This window comes from Musa acuminata, chromosome BXJ3-7 (assembly GCF_036884655.1).
Source record: "Musa acuminata AAA Group cultivar baxijiao chromosome BXJ3-7, Cavendish_Baxijiao_AAA, whole genome shotgun sequence".
Classification (NCBI taxonomy): domain Eukaryota; kingdom Viridiplantae; phylum Streptophyta; class Magnoliopsida; order Zingiberales; family Musaceae; genus Musa; species Musa acuminata.
The window spans coordinates 14628467-14652189 of record NC_088355.1 but is presented as its reverse complement, the minus strand read 5'-3'; the positions used below and the strand labels follow the sequence as shown (position 1 = coordinate 14652189).

The 23723-nt window shown below is 38.9% G+C and overlaps 2 protein-coding genes across 2 annotated transcripts; both read left to right on the top strand.

Annotated features, from left to right (window-relative positions):
* Positions 1 to 814: 814 nt before the first annotated feature.
* LOC135641991 (WEB family protein At5g55860-like) lies at positions 815 to 6485 on the top strand. Its single transcript, XM_065157723.1, has 3 exons — positions 815 to 948; positions 3449 to 3635; positions 4597 to 6485. Exons 2-3 carry the CDS (start codon positions 3474 to 3476, stop codon positions 6373 to 6375), a joined length of 1941 nt encoding a protein of 646 aa, XP_065013795.1. The 5' UTR covers positions 815 to 948; positions 3449 to 3473; the 3' UTR covers positions 6376 to 6485.
* Positions 6486 to 7735: 1250 nt separating this feature from the next.
* On the top strand, positions 7736 to 23485 carry LOC103991992 (altered inheritance rate of mitochondria protein 25). Its single transcript, XM_009411543.3, has 13 exons — positions 7736 to 7887; positions 8164 to 8593; positions 8672 to 8754; positions 9677 to 9763; positions 11341 to 11382; positions 11487 to 11531; positions 13943 to 14008; positions 14104 to 14160; positions 14262 to 14323; positions 15364 to 15484; positions 15758 to 15835; positions 15914 to 16020; positions 23047 to 23485. Exons 2-13 carry the CDS (start codon positions 8200 to 8202, stop codon positions 23075 to 23077), a joined length of 1173 nt encoding a protein of 390 aa, XP_009409818.2. The 5' UTR covers positions 7736 to 7887; positions 8164 to 8199; the 3' UTR covers positions 23078 to 23485.
* The last annotated feature ends 238 nt before the right edge of the window (positions 23486 to 23723 follow it).

The window sequence follows — 23723 nt, the reverse complement described above, 5'->3', positions numbered from 1 at the left end:
ATGTCGTCGGAACGCTGTGCCGTAACCATCGCCCCCATACAACGAGCATACTTGATGATGAGCCACTTACACAAACAATATCCCCTTCCCAACTCATCATGATGTGGTAGGCTGACTAATTAGGCTCCCCATATTAAGTTACAATTGGTATGAAATACTAACTATATTAAAAGTAAATTATATAATATAAATATAATATAAATATAATATAAATATAATATAAAAATAATATAATATAATATAAAAATAATATAATATAAAAATATAATATAATATAGAGGGACGAATGACCTATTTTTAAACTTTTAAAGGATAGAGATATAAAACAAACCTCAGACCAAAAAAAAGGAGGAGAAACAGCTACGTGAGACGGGAAATCCAAATCCAAATATATTACCACTTCAAATAGTCCCAACACGCGCACTTGCTGTGCTTTTAATTTCAGTTTTCGGCTCAACTGTCTCCGAGCAGATACCAGACAAGAAAGGAATCGTTTCCATTGGTCGATTCCCGTGGGAGCACTGCTGTAACGGGCCCGTATCACCCGGGACCCGCGTGGTCCTGCCTGTTACAAATCAATCATAACATACTAGGACGCATTAGCTGTGCCGAACTTTTTTTGGGATCCAAATCCTTACGCACATCCCGACGAGTCCGCTTTACCCCCTCCCCTGCCTTCGCCTTCCTTTTCTTCACCCCTTGCGCGCTCTCTCTCTCTCTCTCTCTCTCTCTCTCTTTCCCTGGCGTCGCTCCACTTCTCCTGCTCTCTCCGACGACGCGCCCGGCGTCCGACGCCCGACGCCGCCGGCTTCTTAGCTTTCGGCGCCGGAGTCCCCTCCGGCGGGCGTGTTCGCCGTCGACCTCTTTGATCGCGCGCTGTCGCTCCTCTCCGTGGCCGTTCTCTCCTCGCACCCTCGACGGCCGCTTCTCGCCGACTATCCTTCCGAGGTTTGCTCTCTGATCTCCTTTTCTCCCTTCTTCTCCAACTCCTGCTATTATCCTCGGTTGGAGCCGTAAATCCAAGTCCCTTCTGTGACCCGGTGCTTTTATGACTCCTCTCCCTTTCCTCTCATGCTTCGCGGCTTCTAGCGTACTCGATTCGATGGAAAGATAAAATTTTGTTGTCAATTATACGTACGACGGCTATTTTTTGGTTGATTTTATCAGATAAGTTGCTCCTCCTTTTTGTGAAATCAGTATCTTTATGATGATAGTTATTAAGAAGAGGCTCGAGAAATTTGAATGTTTCGGTGAAGGTACGAGACTGCAATGATTTTGGAGTAAAAAAACTAAATTTTATTCGACTCGATAATGTTTTGTTGATCTGGTCTAGTGGTTCCTTTGCTATGGTTGATCGCTTCAGGAACTAAAAGAGAGATTGCTTTTCATTTTGGTGTGTGTCAAGAAAGCAACGAACTGCATGTTAGAATATTATGATTTTACTGGCTGAGGACGGAGAGTTGACTGCATCGTTAGTTATATAACTAGTTGTTTTCTTTTTGAACTACATATGATCCTTTCAAATTGGGATTATAGGCTTTACAATCAATGCCCAGAGAAATGTCTGTTTAACTTTCATTTTTCTTGTGAAAAATTATGATTACATCAGCAAGCACCATTTGATCTACTTTACTACTTATTTCATGGAATTATTTGTTAGATTTGTTATATCTACCAACCTTAGTAGCCTTTTAGCCCCTCCTTTGACTTCTACTTCTGCCAAGACATCAAATTATTTATTTCTTTGACAAGAAAATAAAACCTGCAAAATTCAGGTCCTGTGCCATCCATGAAGCTGTCTCGGGTTTGTTTAATGAAAAACAGAAGAAAGAAATTCAAGCCTGAATTCTTGAAAGAACTAAACTGAAGGGGAACATTCATAATATCTTCCTTTTAGTGAGGTGATTAAGAGTCATGGTGTTTACAAGGCTGTAAAGATTTGAGCTTACACCATTGGGAAACCATTAAAGACAACTTCTTTCTCTGCATTTCAACATTTGCTACAGGCAAAAGTTTGTTTGTTTTTATGTACTTTTATGATTACTTCTAATTCTAGCATCGTCTTGCATTAGCTGGATATTTCAACAGAATAGTCTCAGATGTTCAAACGTGGATAACAATTTATCTGTTGACTTGCAAGATCCCCATTTTCAGTAAGCATATTGTCTTCATGAAATCCACATCTGTTTATAAGTGGTTGATGACAATGTTGTCTTAGAGTGCTTTGTAAAAGTCAATTTATGCTTTGTAAATGTCAATTTATAGTTTATGTATAAATAATATATTGCAAGATTCTTCATCCATCTTAATATTTATTCTTGACTGTCAACTGCACTATTAATCTAGCTCACACTGATATCTGTGTGTATATGTGTCTATACGATATCATTATGGACATCTCATCATGTACTTTATACTGTTTATTGTTAGCACTATACAACCAAGAATATTTCATGCTAATTACAACTCATGTGCATTTTATAGTAACATAAATTATGTTGCTTCTCAAATTTGTAAAATGTATGTATATAATTTTTTAAGCATCATGACTATTTTCAACAAATAACATAACCTACAGAAATGCTTTGCTAAGAGCTTCATTGTATATCAAATCTCATTAGCTCATATTTTGCAACTTACCCATTCATTTTTGTAATAATTTATAGGTTTGAGTGGTTCTTAAACTTTTACTTACAATTGAAAGCTCAAGATGTTTAGTAATGCCATGAAAATCCTAGAAGATATAGATAATTAACTGAAAGTTAAAGAATTGCGGCGAAACTTGTTTTGTTTAGTACAATGGAACCGAGTTTATTATCTTTATTTAGCTTTAGTACTTTAGGATGTGAAGGTCTAAGACTTCCATGAACTGAAGGATCTTTTGAGTAGTTGTCCCTTGGTAATAGGGCAAGATCTACTATGCCAATCTAGGGTTGAATGTTCCTATAGTTTGAGATTTAGTCATCGAGATACTCAGAAAGGCCTGGATGGAGCAACATTTGCTCATTTGATTATTCATATCTCTAACAAATGAGTTCTGCCCGAGGTTGATCAACGATGTCTGACATTTTGATGGCTAGCCTTTGGTCACTGTTCTAATATGTTTTTTCCATTGATATCATTTCTTAGAGACTTGTACCAATCTGCTTTAATCCTATCACTGAAGTAATTATTATTGACCCTCATGTAACCCATCAGTTCAAATACTATGTTGCTCTCTTGAGTTTCTAAACTCGACATTTTTTGGTGTGAACGTAGTGTTAGTAGCATAGACGTGAATCATTGAACATGCTCAAGCTTCTCAGACAATTTTTTTCTTTTCAGATCTATGCATATTAATTATTTTAATTTTCTGTAATTGCTTACGTCACTTAGAAACTGAAGTTAATAAAATTCTTGAGACTTTTATCAGTCCAGAATGAAAACTCTTTTGCTATTGGTTGTGCAGGCTGACACAGGTTAGAAAAAGCAGCATGGGGACAAAAGTCCAACAAAATTCTATAGATTCACCTAAAGCAGAAATAGACACAAGGGCACCTTTTGAATCTGTCAAAGCTGCTGTCAGCCTCTTTGGTGAGGTAGCATTTGCATCTGACAGATCTACTGCGAGAAAGCCAAAGCCTCCACTCATTGAGGTTTATGTTACATTTTTTTCTCTTTAAATTTAGATTTAAATTAACTCCATCACAAACGACATTGCTATCTGTTTTTTATATTAATATATTTCTTTTGTGAAAAAGTCTATAAGATACCCCTTTCTTGTGAAGTAATTTGGAGCTAATCAAGCAAAGCATATCAAAGATATTTAATTAGGATGAAAAGAAAATGCAAAACTTCGAACTCTGGTGGTCATTTCGAGTTTTCATCATCCCTTCATTTGCATTACTTCTTGAGTGCTTTAAAGGTCTAGCAATTATAGCAAAATTCCAAAGCATAACTGTATTCACCATGATACATAGCCATTGTGACTGGATACCATCTTTATTGATGTTTGATTACTTATCTTTACCAAATTCTGTTTCAGCTGCCTAAGAGAATATAAGGAATGATATTTGGCTTTGAATTTCTATTTTTTCATTTAAAGTAGATGATCATCTATGGAAATAATAACTTTTTTCTTTTTTGTTCTTTGGAATCTTGTAGAATATGAATGGAATATCTGACGCTATTTGTAGCAGGCATGATATAGATGCTGATATTTTATCATGTATTAGTCCTGCCAAATTTTTAGCATAGTAGCTTTTGGCTTTTATTTCAAAACTGGTAGGTCTTAGAGAAAAGCACATTGTTCACTGTGATTCATCTCAAACTGTGATTCAAGATTGCTCAAGAAGAATAATACATCATCAATCTCGTGCATTTAAAAAGCAAATGGTTTTTGGATTCTGGGAATTGCCTAATTGGCATTCATAATTGAGTCATAATCTAAAGAGTAGTCAAATTCTCTCTTGGACTATGTTCTTTGTGTTCAACCTAGGACACTTTTTCTGCTCTTGTTGTTGGTTTTATATAGGTTAGTGATAGACTGCTTTCTGCAATTTGATCAATCAATTGAATTGCAAAAATTATGCTCCAACATTCTCTATCTTTTAATAGAGGGCTTTACCCAAGGAGACACAGCTTCACTTGGCCAAAAAAGAGCTTAACAAGTACAAGGAACAGCTTAATAATGCTGATATAACTAGGATCCAGGCACTTGCTGAATTAGAGAGGGTTAAAAGAACTGTTGAGGAACTGACTTACAAACTCAGTACTCTAAATGAGTCGAAGGAGCAGGCTTTAAAAGCTACTGAAGCTGCAGATAGTCAAACTAAGAAACTTGAAGATGTGAGCTCTGTTGAGAGTACTACTCGTAAGGATGCTGGCTGGGAGCAGGAATTTGACAATGCAAGGGAGCAGTATGCAGCTGCCATCACGGAGCTTGATGCAGCAAAACAGGAACTTAGGAGAATCAAGAAGGATTTTGAGACTTCGATGGAGGGAAAACTCACTGCCATTCAGCAAGAAGCTGAATCAAAGCGGCTATTTGATGCAAACACTGAGAAAGTTGCTCAGCTTTCTAAGGAGATATCAGCTGCTCAGGAATCACTTATGCATGTGAAGCTTGCCGCTGATCAAGCCCGACAAGAGGAGTCAAAGATTCACATTGACAAAGATACTGACAAACTGTCCTACAAACAAGCTCTAGAAGAAACTGAAAAGAAATTGGCATCTCTGAAGAAAGAGTTTGATCCTGAAGTTCATTATATGCTTGAGGCAAAACTGGCAGAGACAACTGCTGAAATTGGAGCTGTGCAGAAGGAAATGGAAGATACCAGGACCTCAGATCTGGAGTTTGTTACTACAGTGACTTGTGAGCTCGATGGTGCTAAAGAAATGCTGCAAAAACTTGCTGAAGAAGAGAGTTCACTCAGAAGTTTGGTGGAATCCCTGAAGCTTGAGTTGGAAGGTCTAAAGAAAGAGCATGAAGAGCTCAAAGAGAAGGATGCAGAAACTGAATCTGTTGTTGGTAACCTTCACCTTAAACTTCAGAAATGCAAAGCTGAGCTTGAGGCAGCCATGGTTGCAGAATCCAAAGCGACTTCAGCATCTGATGATCTAGTATCAACCCTTCAGCAGCTATCATCTGAATCCCAGAATGCATTGCAGGAAGCAGAAGAAACGAAGAAAAGTGCTGAAGAACTAAGAGCTGATTCGGAGGCAGCCCAAACCACCTTACATGAAGCAGAAAAGAAGCTGCAGGTTGCTTTGAAGGATGCCGAAGAAGCAAAAGCAGCAGAGGCAAGAGTCCTTGATCTTATCAAGGAACTTTCTGAGAAAGCAAATGTTGCTCGTGCATCAACTTCTGAGTCTGGGGCGAACATAATTTCAAAAGAAGAGTACGAGTCATTGACCCGAAAGGTAGAGGAGTCTGGGAAGCTGGCGGAGATGAAGGTTGCTGCTGCGATCGCCCAGGTGGATGCTGTAAGGGCCAGTGAGAATGAGGCAGTCAAGAAACTTGAGGCTGCTCGGAAGGAGATGGAGGACATAGAGACAGCGACAGAGGAGGCACTGAAGAGGGCAGAGATGGCTGAGGCTGCAAAGAAAGCTGTTGAAGGAGAGCTGAGGAGGTGGCGAGAAAAGGAACAGAAGATGGCTGCCAAGACTGCCTCAAGGATACTGGCCGAGACACAGATGTTGGCAGAAGCACTACCACCAAAACCGATGGTTCATAGTGCAAAGGGTGTGGAGAAGACGGAAGAGAACCGAAAGGTTGTTAGACCAACGGTTTCAAAAAAGGCACTTCTCCCAAACTTGAGCGGCATATTTCATAGGAAGAAGAACCAAGTTGATGGTGGCTCCCCTTCTCATCTCCCAGGCGAGAAGCCTGTATGATCTGATGCTATCTTATTCTCTTGTATGATTTGACAGGGTTTTTAGACCTGAGGGGATGTGCAAGATATTTGTGTATGTATAATAGTTCTGAAGGTTTTTCTCTTTGTTCATTTCTGAACTCTGTTCTCGTGGTTCCAGTTTCACTGTTGCTACATGCTCATCACTTTTATGGAACTTGTCTGGCTTGCTCCTATTAGTTTCTCAATATAGATATTGAAGAAAGATGAGAGTTTTCTTATCTCGTATTAGAGACATGGAACCCAACATGTAAATTACCAAAACCCTTGAAGCATAGAGAAAGATAAACAGCATCCTGGCTGGGCTGTGGTTGATGTGGTTAGAATTGTTGAAGTGGGTATGAATGGATTCTTAGAAGATTTGAGTCATGGTAAAGAGGTTGTGGCGTTACTATAAAAAATGAATACTATTTCTGAATTAATTAAGGATCAAACTAGAAAACATAAAGCCACCTCATAATGAACATAATTATATTAGTGATTCCACAAAAAATGAGTACAAAATTTCCATACAATGTAATTAATTAAGACTTTCAACAATGCATAAGAGACAAAATCTTCAATCGTGGATGTGTATATTGAAACGAGTTAGTGTGATGAAAATAACATGACATTTAGATGTAACACCCAAGTTTGAGAATTGATTAAATTAACTAAAGAAGTTACTCAAGTCAATATAAAATAATTTTTACAACTAACAAGGCTACAAGATAATTTTGACGGATATAAAATTAGATTGGAACTACTATGGTTTATATTTTGATCCATCATATTTTTAGAGGTCAAGATAAAGGGAGGGACTGGGCAAAAATTGATGCAGCAGCACATCATGCTTTGCGTGATTAAATGAACGATTTAGGTGAAAACATTGGTTGCATTGCATCAAGTAATACTATTAATAATATATGGGAGACGGGACTAACTAATTAGTTATCGATTTTGTCGATGGAAATATTGTATGTATTGTTACCAAAAATAATATTAAAAATATAATTTTATAATATTATTTTTATCAATGAAAAAAAGCAGAGAGATTTTGTTGGGAATACTATTCAATTATTTTGTCTCTTTTTTTTGTCTTTAGAAGTTTTATTGAAAAATGGAAAGAAAAAAAAGTGCTGATTTCTTGACTACTGTTTTCGATAAAGATATAAAAAAAAAATCTTGATGAGAATAATATTATGAAATTATCATTTTAAGTCTGTTTTAGTATTATTTTCTGCGTGGCATGTGTGGTATTTTAATTAACAAAATCAACGAAAAATAAGATTATATATTAAATCAATATAATTTTTAAAAATATAGCGATCGAAAGTAACTGAGTGCAATGACATTAGCTCTATTAGACGCCCGGCTTCAAAAGCTCCTCCACCAAAGTCGCCAATTACACTCGAACCCTCTCCTTCTGGCGGAGTCCACCGTCGGTCCCCCTCGTCTCTCCCATCGGCGACCAGAGGCTACAGGCGGCGCTGGCAGCATCTGTCGACGGTGGAAGGTGAATCTCCTGCTCCTGCTCCTCCTCCTCCCCCTCTTTCTTCTCCTCTTCTTTATTTTCCCTGCTTGCCCCTCTTCCCCCTCTCCCGGCCGCCTGCCGAAACCTTTCGTCGCCGCGCTCGCTGTCCTAGATCGAAATTGGCTCAAAACATTGATCCGATGTTCTTTTCTCGGCTCTCCCTTCGGTTTGTTGTCGATTATGCCTCGTTCCTGAATGAATACATTCGACAAACTGATGGCTTTTGAATAACTGGCGTAATTGTTGGTCCATTTGAAGGCTCCTGAAACATCCGCATTAATCTCAAAAGCTCAGATGAGGTGGTTGAAGAAATGGCTTGCATCTCCCATCAAGTTTACCGGTGGGATCACTCCTTTTGGCTCGTTAACTGACCGGGCTCGTCAGGAAATAACGAACGGGAAGCTGCATCACACAAGATACAGTGTTACTGCACTCCTACAGCAGTTTGGCTCAGGAAGTGCAAATGTGCTGGGGAATGCATCCAACTCACAGGTCGACATTAAAAGACCACAAACTGTGCTGCATGGTCGCCTAATTGGCTGTCGAGGGTTTTCAGATTCTGCTGGCAAAAAACGAACTCTAAGCAGGGATTGGTTAGCACGACTTTGGGTTGAAGAGAAACGAAACATGGAAGTAAGAAGAAGGGGAATTAGAAAGAGGCAGCCTGCTCCACGCGTTCAAGATAGGGGTACTTTATTTGACACCTTTTCTTCTCAGCTTCCATTTCTGAAGTCAGTCTTAAGAAAACCAGTTCTGGCTGAACAAGATTCTGGTATCAAGGAAACCATGCAACAACCGCCGATCAGTCAATATGATGGTGATCTCTTGTCCCCTGGTTCTCCTGAAGAGGTGAGTTCTTGTGCACAATTTATTCTTTTTATCTTGCTGAGTTCTCCGATTTGGTTCGTGATGTTGTTTCATCTCACATCTGGCAGTTCACGGATTTTTTTTTTTATTAAGTTCTTCTTTGAAGCATGCATGTTCTAAGCACAACAGAGCATGCATAATGCATAGTACAAACCAATTTTTTTTTTCAAATGGGGTATTTTTTTATGATATTTTCTTCATTGTTTTATATAGTTTAAGATAACATTGTATGCACTACTTGCCTCATAGTTTCATGTAGGGAAAATTTATGTTATTGGTCATCTAGGCATATCACATGTCCTTGTTAGTCTTACGTAATTAAGATATTACATCTAGGTCTTGGTTGAATGAGTAGGCTGAGTCAAGCAAAAAGTTAGTTAGTTGCCACTGAACGGATTTCTGATCCATAAGAAATGATACCTTTGAAAAGATTTTGAAAACCAGCTTTGTTAGGTTGGAGGTTTCTGAACTAATTGACAAAATCAAAGTACCTTTCATTAGGACAGCACTTGCAAGATCTGAAAGTTCTGTCTTATAACTTGGGTAGTGCTTGTAATTGTAACTTTAGAGTACATGTTAAGCATACATTGCCAATCAGGAGTCAGGAGTATTTGCACTATGCTTTGGGTTCTGGTTATCTCACTGGGACATCTGGTTGATCATCATCTTTTTTACATGCTACCGGTGGCATATGAGATCCACCTAGATTCAAATTGATAGGAATGACTTTGGTTTTTGTTGTGCATGTAATGTTTTGTCTTCCAACCATTCTTTGCATAAGATCTAGAACTTTTTTGTTTCCTTTTCTTTGTTTCTTTGGTGTGTTGTATGTGATATTTTCAGGCTGGATTTGCATGACCTGGCTCTTGATAATGATTTGTTCCTTTGGCTTCCATCTTTCTAGGTCAGACTTGCTCCTCTTCTTTCCAGAGCCAATTTGCTTATTACCAGAGACATAGAGTGGGCAAATATTATGTTTGCTTTTGAACAGGTAACTGTTTTCTTTCATAATTAATGATGCTGTTAAGCATGGAAATGATAATGTAGTGTATATATGTCGCAATAATTATAGTAAGTTTTGCATATTTTATAAGGCTGTGTTATTTCTGCTGATTCTCTTCATGCTTGTGAATCAATTAGATGTTCATATGACAGTTTATGCAAATAATCAGTGCTATATACTCTTGATATTATCTCTGGAAAGACTAGTTATCATTACCAGAGACCTCTCAAGCTTACAGCCTTTTTCACTGCAACATATCATTTGAAACTCAGGTCCTCCCTTAAAATCAATTAAGCCTAGAAGGTATCCACTTGATTGCTTTCTTGTTTAAAGATGGAGATGTTAACTATGTTTGAACATGAGGGAACCTGGATGCTACTGCAAATTTTCTGTTAATTATGTATCAAAATAATATGCATAAAAAATGCATGGTTAATAAGGTATATGATGTAGATCAAGAGGATGGAGGACTAGAAGAACAAAGAAAATATTTATTTTATTTATGGATTTGATAATCTTAAAAGAGAAAAGAGGGAGAAGATAATATCTGATTCACTCTAGTTCCTAAGGATCAAACTTATGGGTTTTTGTCTTGCACCAGATTCACATGTACATGTGATGGAATCACACAAATGAGAAAAAGATGGCCACACTACTGATGCAAAATGTGGGAAAAGTCAGATTTTTATTCAGTCACATTCTTGATTACAACCCTTCTTGCCTTTCACCAAATACAAGGAAAAAGGAAAGCTAGACAATGAATCTCTAATTTATAAGATCAAAATGTAATCAAATGACAGCCCATTGGCCATGTTTGGAGAACTGTTCACATTCTATTCTTGCTTCATGATATATATTTTTCTTATCCGAAAGATCGTTGGGTAGGATTGGTTCCTTTACTTGGATAGTTGGATAACATTGTTGATCAAGCACATCTTCCCAAGTCATATTTCATTTTTTTTCCTTTTGGACAATCTTGGTAAGTGATGTGGAAATACATATGAAGATGTTGTGTGGAAAGCTTATTACTTGAAATAAAACTAACAAAATGTACAAAGACTGTAACATATGCATCCATTACATTGGAACTCTTCTTTTTAATCTGAACTTCATCTTTTTCAGCACTAAAAATACTACAAATATTCCCCCTTACCTTTAAACAAGAGAGAGGGAGAGAGTAGGAAATTGAATTATTATATTACCCTCATTTACTAAATCTTGTATCATTTCTTTTAATTAAAATGTAAGAGTATAAATGAGAGTGGATTTGATAACAAGAATGAATATAAAATCTCTTCTGCCTTTTTGATCTGAAAATTTGTTTTTCAGCAGACAAAATGTTAAAACTTTTATATAACTGCTAATGCACTGATACCACCTGCTGCTGCTCTAAACCTGAGACTTCTCTTTTTTTGTGGTTCTCTGCAATGGATCAAAATGAAATATTTTGTTTGGCATGAACAGAAATTTTTTGTAAGCCCAATGATTTTAGGCACATGATCACAGCTCAACAATTGTTATTTCTTCAGAACTTATACATATTTATTTGTCTTGTTGTTTTGCAGGAGAACCGCTATGTGATAGTGGATGCTTGTTATCCCCAATTAGTATGTAACTAAAGTTATTTGTCAGGCTCCATCTAAACTAAATTTTGTGGGTTGTTCCTGTTTAGCCTCAAAAGTATCATTAATGAATTTTTTTTCTCCTTCAGCCTGTGGGTTTCATTCGGGAGAGTAGTAATGTTATCTTTAGGCAGGTGCGCGATCTCCGAACTGTTGTTTTCACTAACATATTTTAATTCTTGTGTAATTGAAGTGGTTTTATTTTAGTAGATAAGATTTACAATTTATTTGATTTTTAGACCTTAACTCACTGTGCCACATCATCTTTTGTATACAAACAAAGAGTAATCATTCCTTGTTTTTGTATTGGAATTCTCATATAAATCATGTAAATTTTTGTCATATATTTTATAGTTGTTTATAAGTTCATTTAACATTTTTAGATTTTAGTATAATTTTATATATTTAGTTGTTACGAGTGGGTGGAAGAAATAGAAGAAAGCCTTCGTTTGCTTTGTGTTCCATGTACCTTGTTTTTCTCTTCTAGTGCAAAGCTTTTTGTTATTATTATCTGTCTGATACATGATCTTTTAAATAGGAACCACTAATAATACCTAAACTAAGTTCACTTGCCACCATCTTCAGTTGAAAATTAGTGAAATCTATGACTCTGTATCGTCATGTGACTACTCTATTTATCAAGTTTTCAGCTTTTGTCATGAGGATATAGAGTGTTAGATTGCATCATAAGTATGAGAATGTCCAGTTATCATATCTTTTTCCAAAATTTGTGCAATTGGTTTGCTTGGTTCTTCACTCTATAGTTGCCATTGTCGCAACTCTTGCAATTAAAGTGGTAATGCATAATATCAATACTAGATTGCATTGTTTCCTTTTTTTTTTAAATTTCAAAATAACATTGCTATTTTTTTGTGACCAATCTACTATAAGTGTAATTTTGTCTTGGTGTTCAAATTTAAAAATGCTATTTGCTTCTAATTAAAGTGTCTTGGCGAACATTAACCTTCCTTGCATGCACTAGGTACGTCCTTTTTTATTTACTTTTAATTAAAAATATTTACATCAATTTCTTGTGGCACGCACTTCTTTGTCTAGACTCACTTAATAGGCATAATTGGATTATGACAAGCCATTCTATTTAATCTTTTCAGATAACAATAATGTAGTTTATGTTCTAACCTATTTGTTGTGATGCAAAATATAGATGCTTGTACAATTCTGTTGGAGGGTGTTTTGAACTAGTTATGCTCAAAATTCATGGTGGTTATTTAAAATTCATGTATGATGTCTATGTGTGGTTTGAATACCAACGTATTCAGTGCTTCACAGGTGCTTCGTTAAAGAATTTAAAAGATCTTGTCTAAGGCTAGGAATTGCCAGAGGCTGAAAAATCTTATTTGACATGGGTGAAAAAGATAAGGGGGAGCATGGTGGAGCAAAGGAGTGGCATTGCAATTTCATTTTCAATTACACAAGTGAACCCACCTTAGATGTTGAGCACAACATCTCTATATCTTTTGGTTGTAGGTTTGATGATTAGTTACATTTATGAGTCCTAGTGGCCTTTCTACTATATGTTTCCTCTAGCCTATCCCTTGTAGGAGACATATTAAGTGTGAGGATCAGTGTAGTCATTGATTACTATATAAAGTGGTAAGTGTTTCAAAATTAGAGAACTTTCACACATCTGATTCTGGATTCACGAACGACAAATTGCCTTTTTGATTGAAGCCATGTGTTCCAGAAATAGAGATAGTGCCAAGTTTTTACCAGGCACTCCCTTTTTCAAAATGCCCTTTCCATCTTTCATCATTATCATGCCTACCCTCTTCTCCATTGTCCAACCACTATGATTGTCTCTTACTTATACATATTGGTTACTTGATCAAAGATTAAAATCTCAATTTAGTACTGAGAATCAATGGTGTATGCTATAATTATATGATAAATCTGGTTATCATTGGTCACCTTAAAATGGTTTGCAGTATACACATGATCTACATTTTCTATTACCAAACTAAGCATCCTTTTGAGAAGTTTAGTATGATTTTTTCCATTGCTATTCCTTTTTTGGACTGTTGTGACTGCTAATAAGTATCAGTATCAGATTGGTATTTGAATCTGTTATGTGCTATAAGCAAATGATATATAAGTCCTGTTATCCTTCATCATTTTAAAATAATTTGCAGCATATCTCTGACTTGTATTTTTCATTACCAAACAAATCATTGTTTCATAGTTTTAGTATGCTTAATTTGATTGAATATACTTTTATGCACTAATGCTGTTTGAGGTTATCTTTGTCTTTTTTTGTATTTGTCAGTTGCTAAAGCTGTTGTCATAATGGGCATCTCTGAAATCTATAATCCTCAATTTCCTTGAATAGTTATAGTTTTCTGCATGTTTCTATGCTTGGTATTCTTAAACTTTGTCTAAACTCACGTAAATGGACTTCCACATTGTTGTTGTTTATGATGATTATTTTACGTGATTCTGATGCTCACAATACACTGATCGAATGTAAGTCATTCATCATCTTGGTATAGTTGCTGAAGCATCATGTCATTTTTTATGTGCCTTGCAGCTACTCCGTGGAAGACGTCCATTTGTTGCTTATATATTTGATGCCATGGGCAATGAAATATTTAGAGTATGAAACTACTATTAAATCTTCTAGAAATTTCAAGTTATATAAAATTTAGTATATTGCAGTGCACATCCAAACTATATGTAATTTATGTTTAGGTTCGCAGGCCATTTTGGTGGATAAATAGCACAATATATGCAGAAATAGATGGTAAGGTAAGTAAATTATGTTTAGTGGCATGTCGCTTCTAAACTGTTTTCTTCATTTTGTATGATTAAACATTTTTAAATGGTCTCAATCTTTTTTCCTTGTTTAGGAAGTGGGTGTTGTCCATAGACGTTGGCATCTTTGGCGGAGAATCTATGATTTATACTTGGGGTAATTTTAATTTTATCTTGTTCTTCATGTATATGGATAAAGTTTCGTATCAGTATTTCCTTTCTTCTTTGTCCAGTGTGAGCCCAAAAATATGGGCCCAAATTATTATATGAAAACTCCAGTAGTGATGTTTCTTGGATATCATATTATACATCATGTTAACATGAACTAGCCTTGGAATGAAAAGATCACCTCATGATTAACTCAAAGTATGCCATTGGAAATACAGGTCCAGGTGAAATGTTTTAGTATGATGGAAACATTGAGGACTTAAGGTGTCCTAATAGTGTAATAGTTACCTCAATTTCAAATTTTGTGGTGGCATCCTTATTTACTTGAGACAGTAAAAGTTAACTCTATTTATCTATTTTCTCCCTTTATATCTTTTTCTGTCTTAAGCAGTGGTGGACAATGAACATTGAACATTGCAATAGTTGTGGTCAAATACTGCTGAACAGTAAAATACTGGTGGTAGACGATAAATGTGACAGTTGCAACAACTATCAAATTCAACATCGCAACATCTCCTCTCTCATATTTGCAATTTTATTTTTGTTAATTTTCTATCTTTACTTCTCTGATCTTCATCCTCTCCTGTGCCGCTTCTTTTTCAAATCAGTTATGATCTGCTGACATTGGCCAACTCAAGTTGAGTTTCATCTACTCTTGCTATGCCAAATTATAAGGCTGAGAAATTGGGTCAAACCTGATTGGTCTTTTTACTATATCAATACAAATTAGGTTATGGTATTGGAATTAACTTATATCACAAACTATACACTGAAGTAGCTGCCCAAGCATGCAATGCATGTCTAAATCTGGATGCACAAAAAATATTTTTTCTGAACCATTTTTGGACTTTTCGGAAAACTTAATAATTAAAACTGAAACAGTAAATTAAGTAGGAATCCAGTAAAAGTTGTCAAACATCTGGTGTTTGCAGACATTGTGTTGTCTTGTTCAACAATTTTTGGGAATTTTAAACTCAATATTTGGGTAAATGCTGGACTGAAAATGTTATTGTTATTGTGGAATTTTAGAAACAAACAATTTGCTGTGGTTGAAAATCCTGGCTTCTGGAATTGGACATTTACTTTAAAGGATGAAGATGACAATGTACTGGCTCAAATTGATCGTGATTGGAGGGGTATTGGTTTTGAGGTAGTCATCTTCACTTGATCTTCTGTTTTCATAATTTATTTTTTCTTCACTTGTTGGATTTTCAAATCTTTAATATCTTTTTTGATGAGTGGGAGAATAGGAGATAAGGTGGGATAAGTTTACTTTTTTGTTCACAGCATACAATTCTTGGACTCTATTACATCAGACTTCAAGTATTGGAAATCCACAGTTTTAAACATATTGTGAATGAATATATCTATTCGTAAAGAGTAAGTCAAGGGACATTGATTTTTGTATTTTATTGTTCTGCAGCTCTTCACCGATGCTGGTCAATATGTGATTCGATTTGGGGACTCTAATTCACTTCCCATAACTGAGCCTGCTTCAGGGGTTACTGAAAATTATGATTGTTTATAAACAGGTATAGCTTTTTGTTGGATTGTCTGTGACCTATGCTTTGCATTTCAGATTCAAGAGTTAGAAGTTGCTCGCCCACTAACTCTTTCTGAAAGAGCGGTGGCTGTCGCTCTTGCTGTTTCTCTGGATAACGACTATTTCTCCAGGAGTAGAGGCTGGTTAGATTACTATTTCACCTGTCTTTTGACTCACTATTTATGATGTATGAAACATAAAGTTGTTCCAAATCTTTGTTGAGATATTCATTCTCTTTGGAATTACTACATTTATTAATAGTTTTTCTAATTTGGTTTTACTGGATTGATGACAATTGCTTTGCAATTGGTCACCAGTCTGTTTGGGTAGAAGTTCTTTTGATGGAAATGTAACAATAGACTGTAACTGCTTAACCCAGAACAAGGTACATTAAAGGACTTTGACCAGCATGTTAAAATCAAATCATCTTAAATGAACTAAATGTTTGGAACCATGGTCTGCAGTACCGAACTGTACTGCCCGGTACGGGCGGTATGTACCGATCCGAGTGTACTGTAGCACTATAGTAGTGAACTGCAGCACTATAGCAGAGCTATAGTACTCGGCACACCTGAGTATATCGCTCGGTACACCTGGGTGTACCGCTCTGTCACGACCTTAGCTGGTTTTGCCTAAGGCGTGCGGCACCCTCGCGCGTCCGTCCGCAAAGGTCAGCCTCCCCGAAGCCTCCCATTGTCCCTTAGGACCAACAAAAGAGAGAACGGGTTAAAAAGAACGCCTCAATCGGGATCCACAAGCAAACATGTCCGAAAAGCACTTCATAGACAATGCAAATTACAAACAGACTTTACAAGCTCTGAATAGTTGCACAACAAAGGGTAAAATGGTCCATTACAGACCGAAAAGCTCTCGAACGTGTCCACATGACACAACCTTTATTTACAAGCCTAAAGAGGCCACCAACCCAACTAAAATGGGACTTATAAGCCTTCGGCCGCCCCTCTACCTGCTATACAAGGCATGAACATGCCAAAAGACAACGGACAGACATAAGCATTACATCCAACATCTTGTTAAGAAGTTTGTCCGTTACATTCTCCCCCACTTATCCCTTCGACGTCCTCGTCGAAGCCTTTGTGAACACTGTAACTCTTCGCCTTTGCTGAGTCTTCAATCTTCCGCTCCAGCTGCAATGCGCCTCCTGACTCCCAGCTGCTCTACGCTGCTGTTTTTGAGTAGTCGACCCTTTAATCCGCCATGCTGCTACAACTCACCAATGACTCTGACTCTGTTGGGGGGGTTGGCTGAGTTGTGTTGATCCTTGTCGATTCTTGCGGATCCACCAAATGAAGGAAAAGACCATCTTTTCTGCGCCAGTCTCTCAAAATTTACACATGCTGCTTGAATTGGGTGGATGCTTGTTGGAGCTTTAACGAGCATCGCCTCGCAAACTTCTGAAGTTTTGGGTCCTTCCTCCACAAAATTTGCTCATTGACTCTTCTTTCAGTTAGTTGTCACATCTGAGTAGGTTCGCATCACTTCCGCTTTCGATTGACATTTCGTTGGGAAATGAAGCGGACGATCTACTCTCAGTAGCACTGATCACCGTTGGTGAGGATTTGACAACTATTGTCTTCCGTTATCTTCGAAGGGTCTTTGAACTTGTGCAGAGCTCCTCTGCTGGATAGATAAGAGAACTGGGGTACTCGGTTTCGCCCATTCTCTTAAGAGTTGAGAAGGCAAAGGTTACTTTGATTTCGCCCGCCTGCTCGAGGTTGTACTTCATGCATCGAGCTGGTTACTAGTCTTCGCCTGCTCTTTGCTCACACTTCTGAAGCACTTGAAGTGTTTGCACTCCTTGCGTTGAGTTGGCTACTGTGATTCACCTTCTCAATGCCATCGAACTTCTGGAATGCGGGAAGTTTTCACCCCAACGTGGAGTAATTCTCTAATAGATGAGGTCGCCTTTGGGATTGTACCGTCTTCTCCATCAACCCTGCCGCTTACTCCACTGAGTAGCAAAGGTACAGCACCGCGTACTGCCTGCTTCGTTCCTTGGTCGTGCACTCTTGCATGACCCGAAGTCCTTCACTTACGGCTATCTTGATGAGAAACCTGTTGACACCGGTCTTACGAAGTTTCTTGGCCTCTGCCCTTCAGCCTTGTCTCGGTACTTGGAGATTGCCTCTGCATGCTCCACCTCCTCGGCCCCTTTTACGACCAAGCGCTCTCCCTCCATGAGAGCAAGGGATCAATGACTTGCACGGAAGTCCCGCCTCTGCGGTACCATGGCGCTGGCATGCCCATGGCCCTACTATCCGTCGCCTCGCCTCTGTATCCCTTTTCTACATGATCAGTAGAAATGTCTCTGTGGCACTCCTCTGAGTCCACCTCCATTCTGACTGATGCTTGATTTTGGGTAGCTAAGTCCCTCTGGACTCGTCGTCGCTTCCTCGCCCCTTTCGACCCCCTGCTTCAACACCTCTGTGTTCTCCAAGCAGTCTGTTTGGTCGATGGAAAGACAGATTGCAACTCCCATGCATGGCCTCTGCCATCACGTTGTAGAGTTTGCACCGATTCTGTTCTCCTTAGCTTCCTTGGTAGCAACGTTCGCTTACTCGACCTTGTCCTCTGACTTGTCGGGCTCCCTTAAGCGAATATGAGCTCTGGAGCAGTCCAACTCTCCAGCTGCTTCGATCATACCTCTGTATGATCAAGTCCCTCCCATGGAACTCACTGGTACTTGCATTCGAACTTTTTCCCTTGGTGGAACACATCCCCCATATGCTGATGACCAAGGCTTTCATCCGATGCAAAATTCGATGCACGCCCGGAAGACCCGCCTCTGCTGTACCATGGCCTTCACTCCTTGAATCCATAGCCCTTCTTGCCGTCGTGTTGTTCACCGAAGTGGAGCTTCCAGTAGCTCCCGATCATACCTCCGTATGATCTCATCCCTCACGGGAACAGATTGTGTGTATCGCATTGCCACGAACTGTTCCACCACGATCCGCTGCACCATGTCGCCTCCTGGTGACATCTCCATTGCATTCTGATCCTTGTGGAATAAACTCCAAGTTGTGAACCCTCCATGTGTGGCCTCTGCCAATACATCGCAGGGTCCCTTCCACCTTCGATTTTGTTCGCTCCTCTGGCAATCGACCTTCATCCACCCACTCTTGGGTCACACCTAGATGAAGCACCGCTCTAGGACAGTCCGTCGCCTAGTAGCTCTCGAAGTCCACCGACTTAACTGTAATCTGTGCACCATTGTCTGGATCCTGGGCCTCTGCCCCTACCAGCACAATCTCCACTGCGCACTGCTTCCTTCATAGCAACTTGAATGGCAACACTGTGGCATATTGTTCAAGAGTACCCGCCTCTGCGTCCTCTTGCCCCGTGCTAAGGCCTTCTGAACCCAACTTCGCCTCCGCAAGTTGAGTCGCCTTAGTTCCTCCATCAAATGCTCTTCCGAGTTAAGGTGCATGTGCCGCGAAGCTCCCTTCGTCTTTGGCACCATGCAAGATGAGTCCGCTCCGTCAGGATGAAGGACCCCTGGAACAACATGATCCTACCCTTGCCTCTGCAAGAGTTCATGTCTTTGACCTCTGTCTAAGGAAAGCACTGTGCTTCTGCTCCATGTTCCAACTTCTCTGCTGGCTCCCTTCAGGCGGCTTGGGTACTTCGCCAAGTTACACCCAAGTTGCTCCGCTCCTCGTTTTTGCATTGAGTCGATGGTGGCCCTCGCGCCCACCATTCCACGGGTCAACCCTCCCTTGAGTCCGATCTCCATATCGACTCTAAGTGTGCCTTCATTTAAGTTGCTTCAGGTCGCTCCCCCACTTGATCTCGCAATGCATCCACCAATGCATTCTCTCGAGCGAGATCATGCGGCAACTCCTCGCTGCTTGCTCAGTCCATTGAGCTTCGTGGAGTTGTTGTTCGTGAGGTACTCCTCCTCAACATGTGAAGTCTGTCTCACATGATTCTCCCTCTGGAGTGCCGAGACTTATCCCTCCTGGATAACTATCCCGTTGGAGCAATATCTCTCTTCGTTTTGGAGACCACCATCCCCTTGGACTACTCCGATCTGCTGAACAAACTGTGCATTGTTCTGCCTCTTGCAAACGCACTTGCTAGATTGCGCCTCCACGTCAATACAGCCACCACTGCACCCCTCAAGGCCTAGCAACATGCTGAACTCGTTGCACACTTCAGCCTTCTACGGACGTATCCTTTGCATGCCGAAAAGAAAGTTTTAATGCTCCATTGGCGCCGAGTCTCGGCCGCCTTGGGATGGCCACGAACATTCCATCGTCCGCATACAAGCCCATGCATGAGTACCAAATTCTTCGAGTTAGCAATTCCCCTCACCTCTGTGAGCTTTGCATAACTCTTTTGGTCGTTGAGCAACTCATTCCACCTTGGATGGTCTCATTCTTACCAAGCGCCTCGCCTGCCTAGAGCACCATCAAGTATAGTTGTCAACGTTGAGCCGTAGCTCAAACTCAGCCATCCCAACCTTTGTGCGCTCCAAATTCTTCCAAGCTTGCCTGTCCTCGTGGTGCCTCTTGCGCGAAGGGTTGGCCATTCCTCTGAATGCCAATCTCAGATGCTCGCTCCTCTGAGCGACTCTTTTCCCTACATCTCCATGCCCGTTTTCCCTCAAACGGTCGCGCGTGTGCTGACTGCCCTCAACGCAGCCCCGCTAGGTCCCCCACGTTTGCATGTCAAGTGTTTCTATGAGTGCTTGTCCCGCTCTGATACCATATTGTCACGACCTTAGCTGGTTTTGCCTAAGGCGTGCGGCACCCTCGCGCGTCCGTCCGCAAAGGTCAGCCTCCCCGAAGCCTCCCATTGTCCCTTAGGACCAACAAAAGAGAGAACGGGTTAAAAAGAACGCCTCAATCGGGATCCACAAGCAAACATGTCCGAAAAGCACTTCATAGACAATGCAAATTACAAACAGACTTTACAAGCTCTGAATAGTTGCACAACAAAGGGTAAAATGGTCCATTACAGACCGAAAAGCTCTCGAACGTGTCCACATGACACAACCTTTATTTACAAGCCTAAAGAGGCCACCAACCCAACTAAAATGGGACTTATAAGCCTTCGGCCGCCCCTCTACCTGCTATACAAGGCATGAATATGCCAAAAGACAACGGACAGACATAAGCATTACATCCAACATCTTGTTAAGAAGTTTGTCCGTTACAGCTCGGTATACCGTACCATACCGGTACCGAGCCCAGGTCGAAACACCGGTACGGTACGGTATTGCGAACCTTGTTTGGAACTATCTTAGCTCCAAAGCTGTATTCTAGTAATATTAGTGTTATTTAGCTTAAGGATATTCTTCGTGGGTATCAATTATAGTGATCACTGCTTGGACTAGTTTGTTATGTTGCTGTGGGCACAATACTTTATGTTATACAACAACAACAACAACAAAACCATGGAAAGGGTAATGTTACATTATACTTGATGGTATCAATTGGAAAAAATAAAAAAATGAAAAATAACAAAATAATGTTTATGTTGCAAGGTCATTGATTGTCAGCTGATGACATTATGGAAAGGGTTATTGGAGTGAGAGGGACCATTGTCCTTAAGGAACAGAGAAGAGTAAAAACTTGGGGAGAAAGAGAGGAAGGCATTGCCATTGCAGAAGAGATAAGGGAGAATATCGATCATATTTAGCTTATCAAGCTCTCACAACCTGAAATCTAGTGGTTCTTGTCTTGGTCTTGTTTTATACAACCTTGTATGGCTGGTATTTATTGCAGCAAGTCATTCCATGGTTTGAAGTTTCATTTTCAGGTGGGGCCACAGCCTTGGTTTTGGAAATTTTTAGTGTTTCTACATAAATTTGGCAATTTCCTTTAAAAATATTTAATATATGATGAGAAAATAAAGTAAAATAATGTTCAGGTTGGTGTTATCCTAGATAATATTTTCAGAAAAGTATATAGTCATTAATCTAGGTTAGGATTTTCTGGAAAATGTTGTGAGTATATGACAGAGTATTAAAATCCCGACCAATCAAAGATATTGTTAATGCTATTAGTTTTATGTTTCTCAAGCAGAACTAGGTGATCTCATGAAACCAAAGTTTATGTTTAAGCTCAACCATCTAGGGAATACTAGTTAGTGGGGAACTTCTCCTTCAGGTGGATTCAAAAGGTTACACGTTTGTGAGAGCATCAAAATTTTGGAAGTTCTAATCATGGATGTGAGGTAAATAATAAAGGCAGAAACATGATTCTAGATTTTGTTGTTGTTATGATCTCTTAATTCTCGATACAAATTTGAAGAAACAAGATGAATATTTGATACTTGGAGTAGAGAGATTGTACCATGTAGAGATTTTCTCACTAGGTTATTGGATAGAGTTGCATGCAATGACTGTAAAAGTATATTTGACGTAAGTGAATTGGAGTATCTTGAAATGGAATGCAAATCTGAGCCATTTTGGAGGTCCAGGTTGGGACGTGTCTAATTCTGTTCTTTTGATATTTTTCTAGGTGGCTACTTTAGATAGTCTTTGAAGAAAGATCTTTACATATTTTTGTACACAGTTCCTTTTCTCATTTGTAGAGGGTCTTGTAAGCTAACTAAATTATAGCATTATTATTTATGAAAAAAATAATGATTTAAGGTTTTACTTTTCTATTTTTGGCGTGAGGTTATTGATTTATTGCTAGCATGAGTTATGTAGATGTTTGAGTCCATCACTGAAGTTTTGTACAAGTTATTGCTTCATATATTTATGTTATCAGTCCATACTTAGATTTTTTATTGAAAAACTAGTGATAGGTCGTAGTCATACATTTCTTCCAAATTTTAATATACGATTAGTTGCATTCAGATCTCTAGAACTTATATGACTTAAAATTGCACCCAGTATACTGTTTGAACCACAGACCATAATAAAATTGAACGATCTTAATTTCTGAATTGTGTCAGATTTGGCTTTGTTCATTTTTTGGTCAACCATGGCATTTTCTTTCATCGTTTTGGGGTAAGGTATCATCAAATTTTCTCCTCTTTAAAGTTGGCGAAGATCTTAGATCATGTGGCTTAGCATGCCTACATCTGCCACATTGAAACAGCATATTCTGATGTCACTGGCATTGTGGTTTTGATTTTTTCTTGTTTTGATAATTATGATCATGCTAACTACTGTTTATTATTCCGGTCTCCAGGGGACTTCCGATTCTCGTTGCCGGTGAATAGGAAATCTAAAGGCCTTCTGAGATTGCTTTCGTATTATTGTTCCAAGTGGTGACTTTGCTCTCCTGTGGTGTGGACCCTCTTATCTCGTCTAACCCAGATTTTCTTTGAAAAAAGAATAGGTGCATCTTTGGAGATCTCCGATATTAAGAAAACTCAGACATCATGTTCTTGATGATATATATATATATATATATATATATATATATATATATATATATTTCCTTTTATACTTTCATACTCCGGTATCTTCTACCCTCTTGTGGAGAACTCCATCCACCAAATTAGTATAAGCCAGTGATCAAGTTAAAGTTGGATAAAAATGAATGGTTTTCTTCCTGATACTATTGAAGAGTGATCTCCATTAACGTTGTGGTTTAGCAGATATCATTCCATTGCTATCTTGATTGATTCTAGTTGTTAATAACAGATCACTTGATGCCAGCTGGGCTTTAGGATGAAACTGATCTTGGTATTTGCTGCATGAAGGTTGATCATTTGATATCACCACCTCATTATGCCTTTCAGCTGCACCTGTTCTTTTGAACTTGATGCACGACTTGTAAAGCCCGCAATCTTCCTATTATGCCTATCCTTTATAAAGGTATCTTATGGACTTGTTCTTGCAGTATTAGTCTTTTAATTCTGT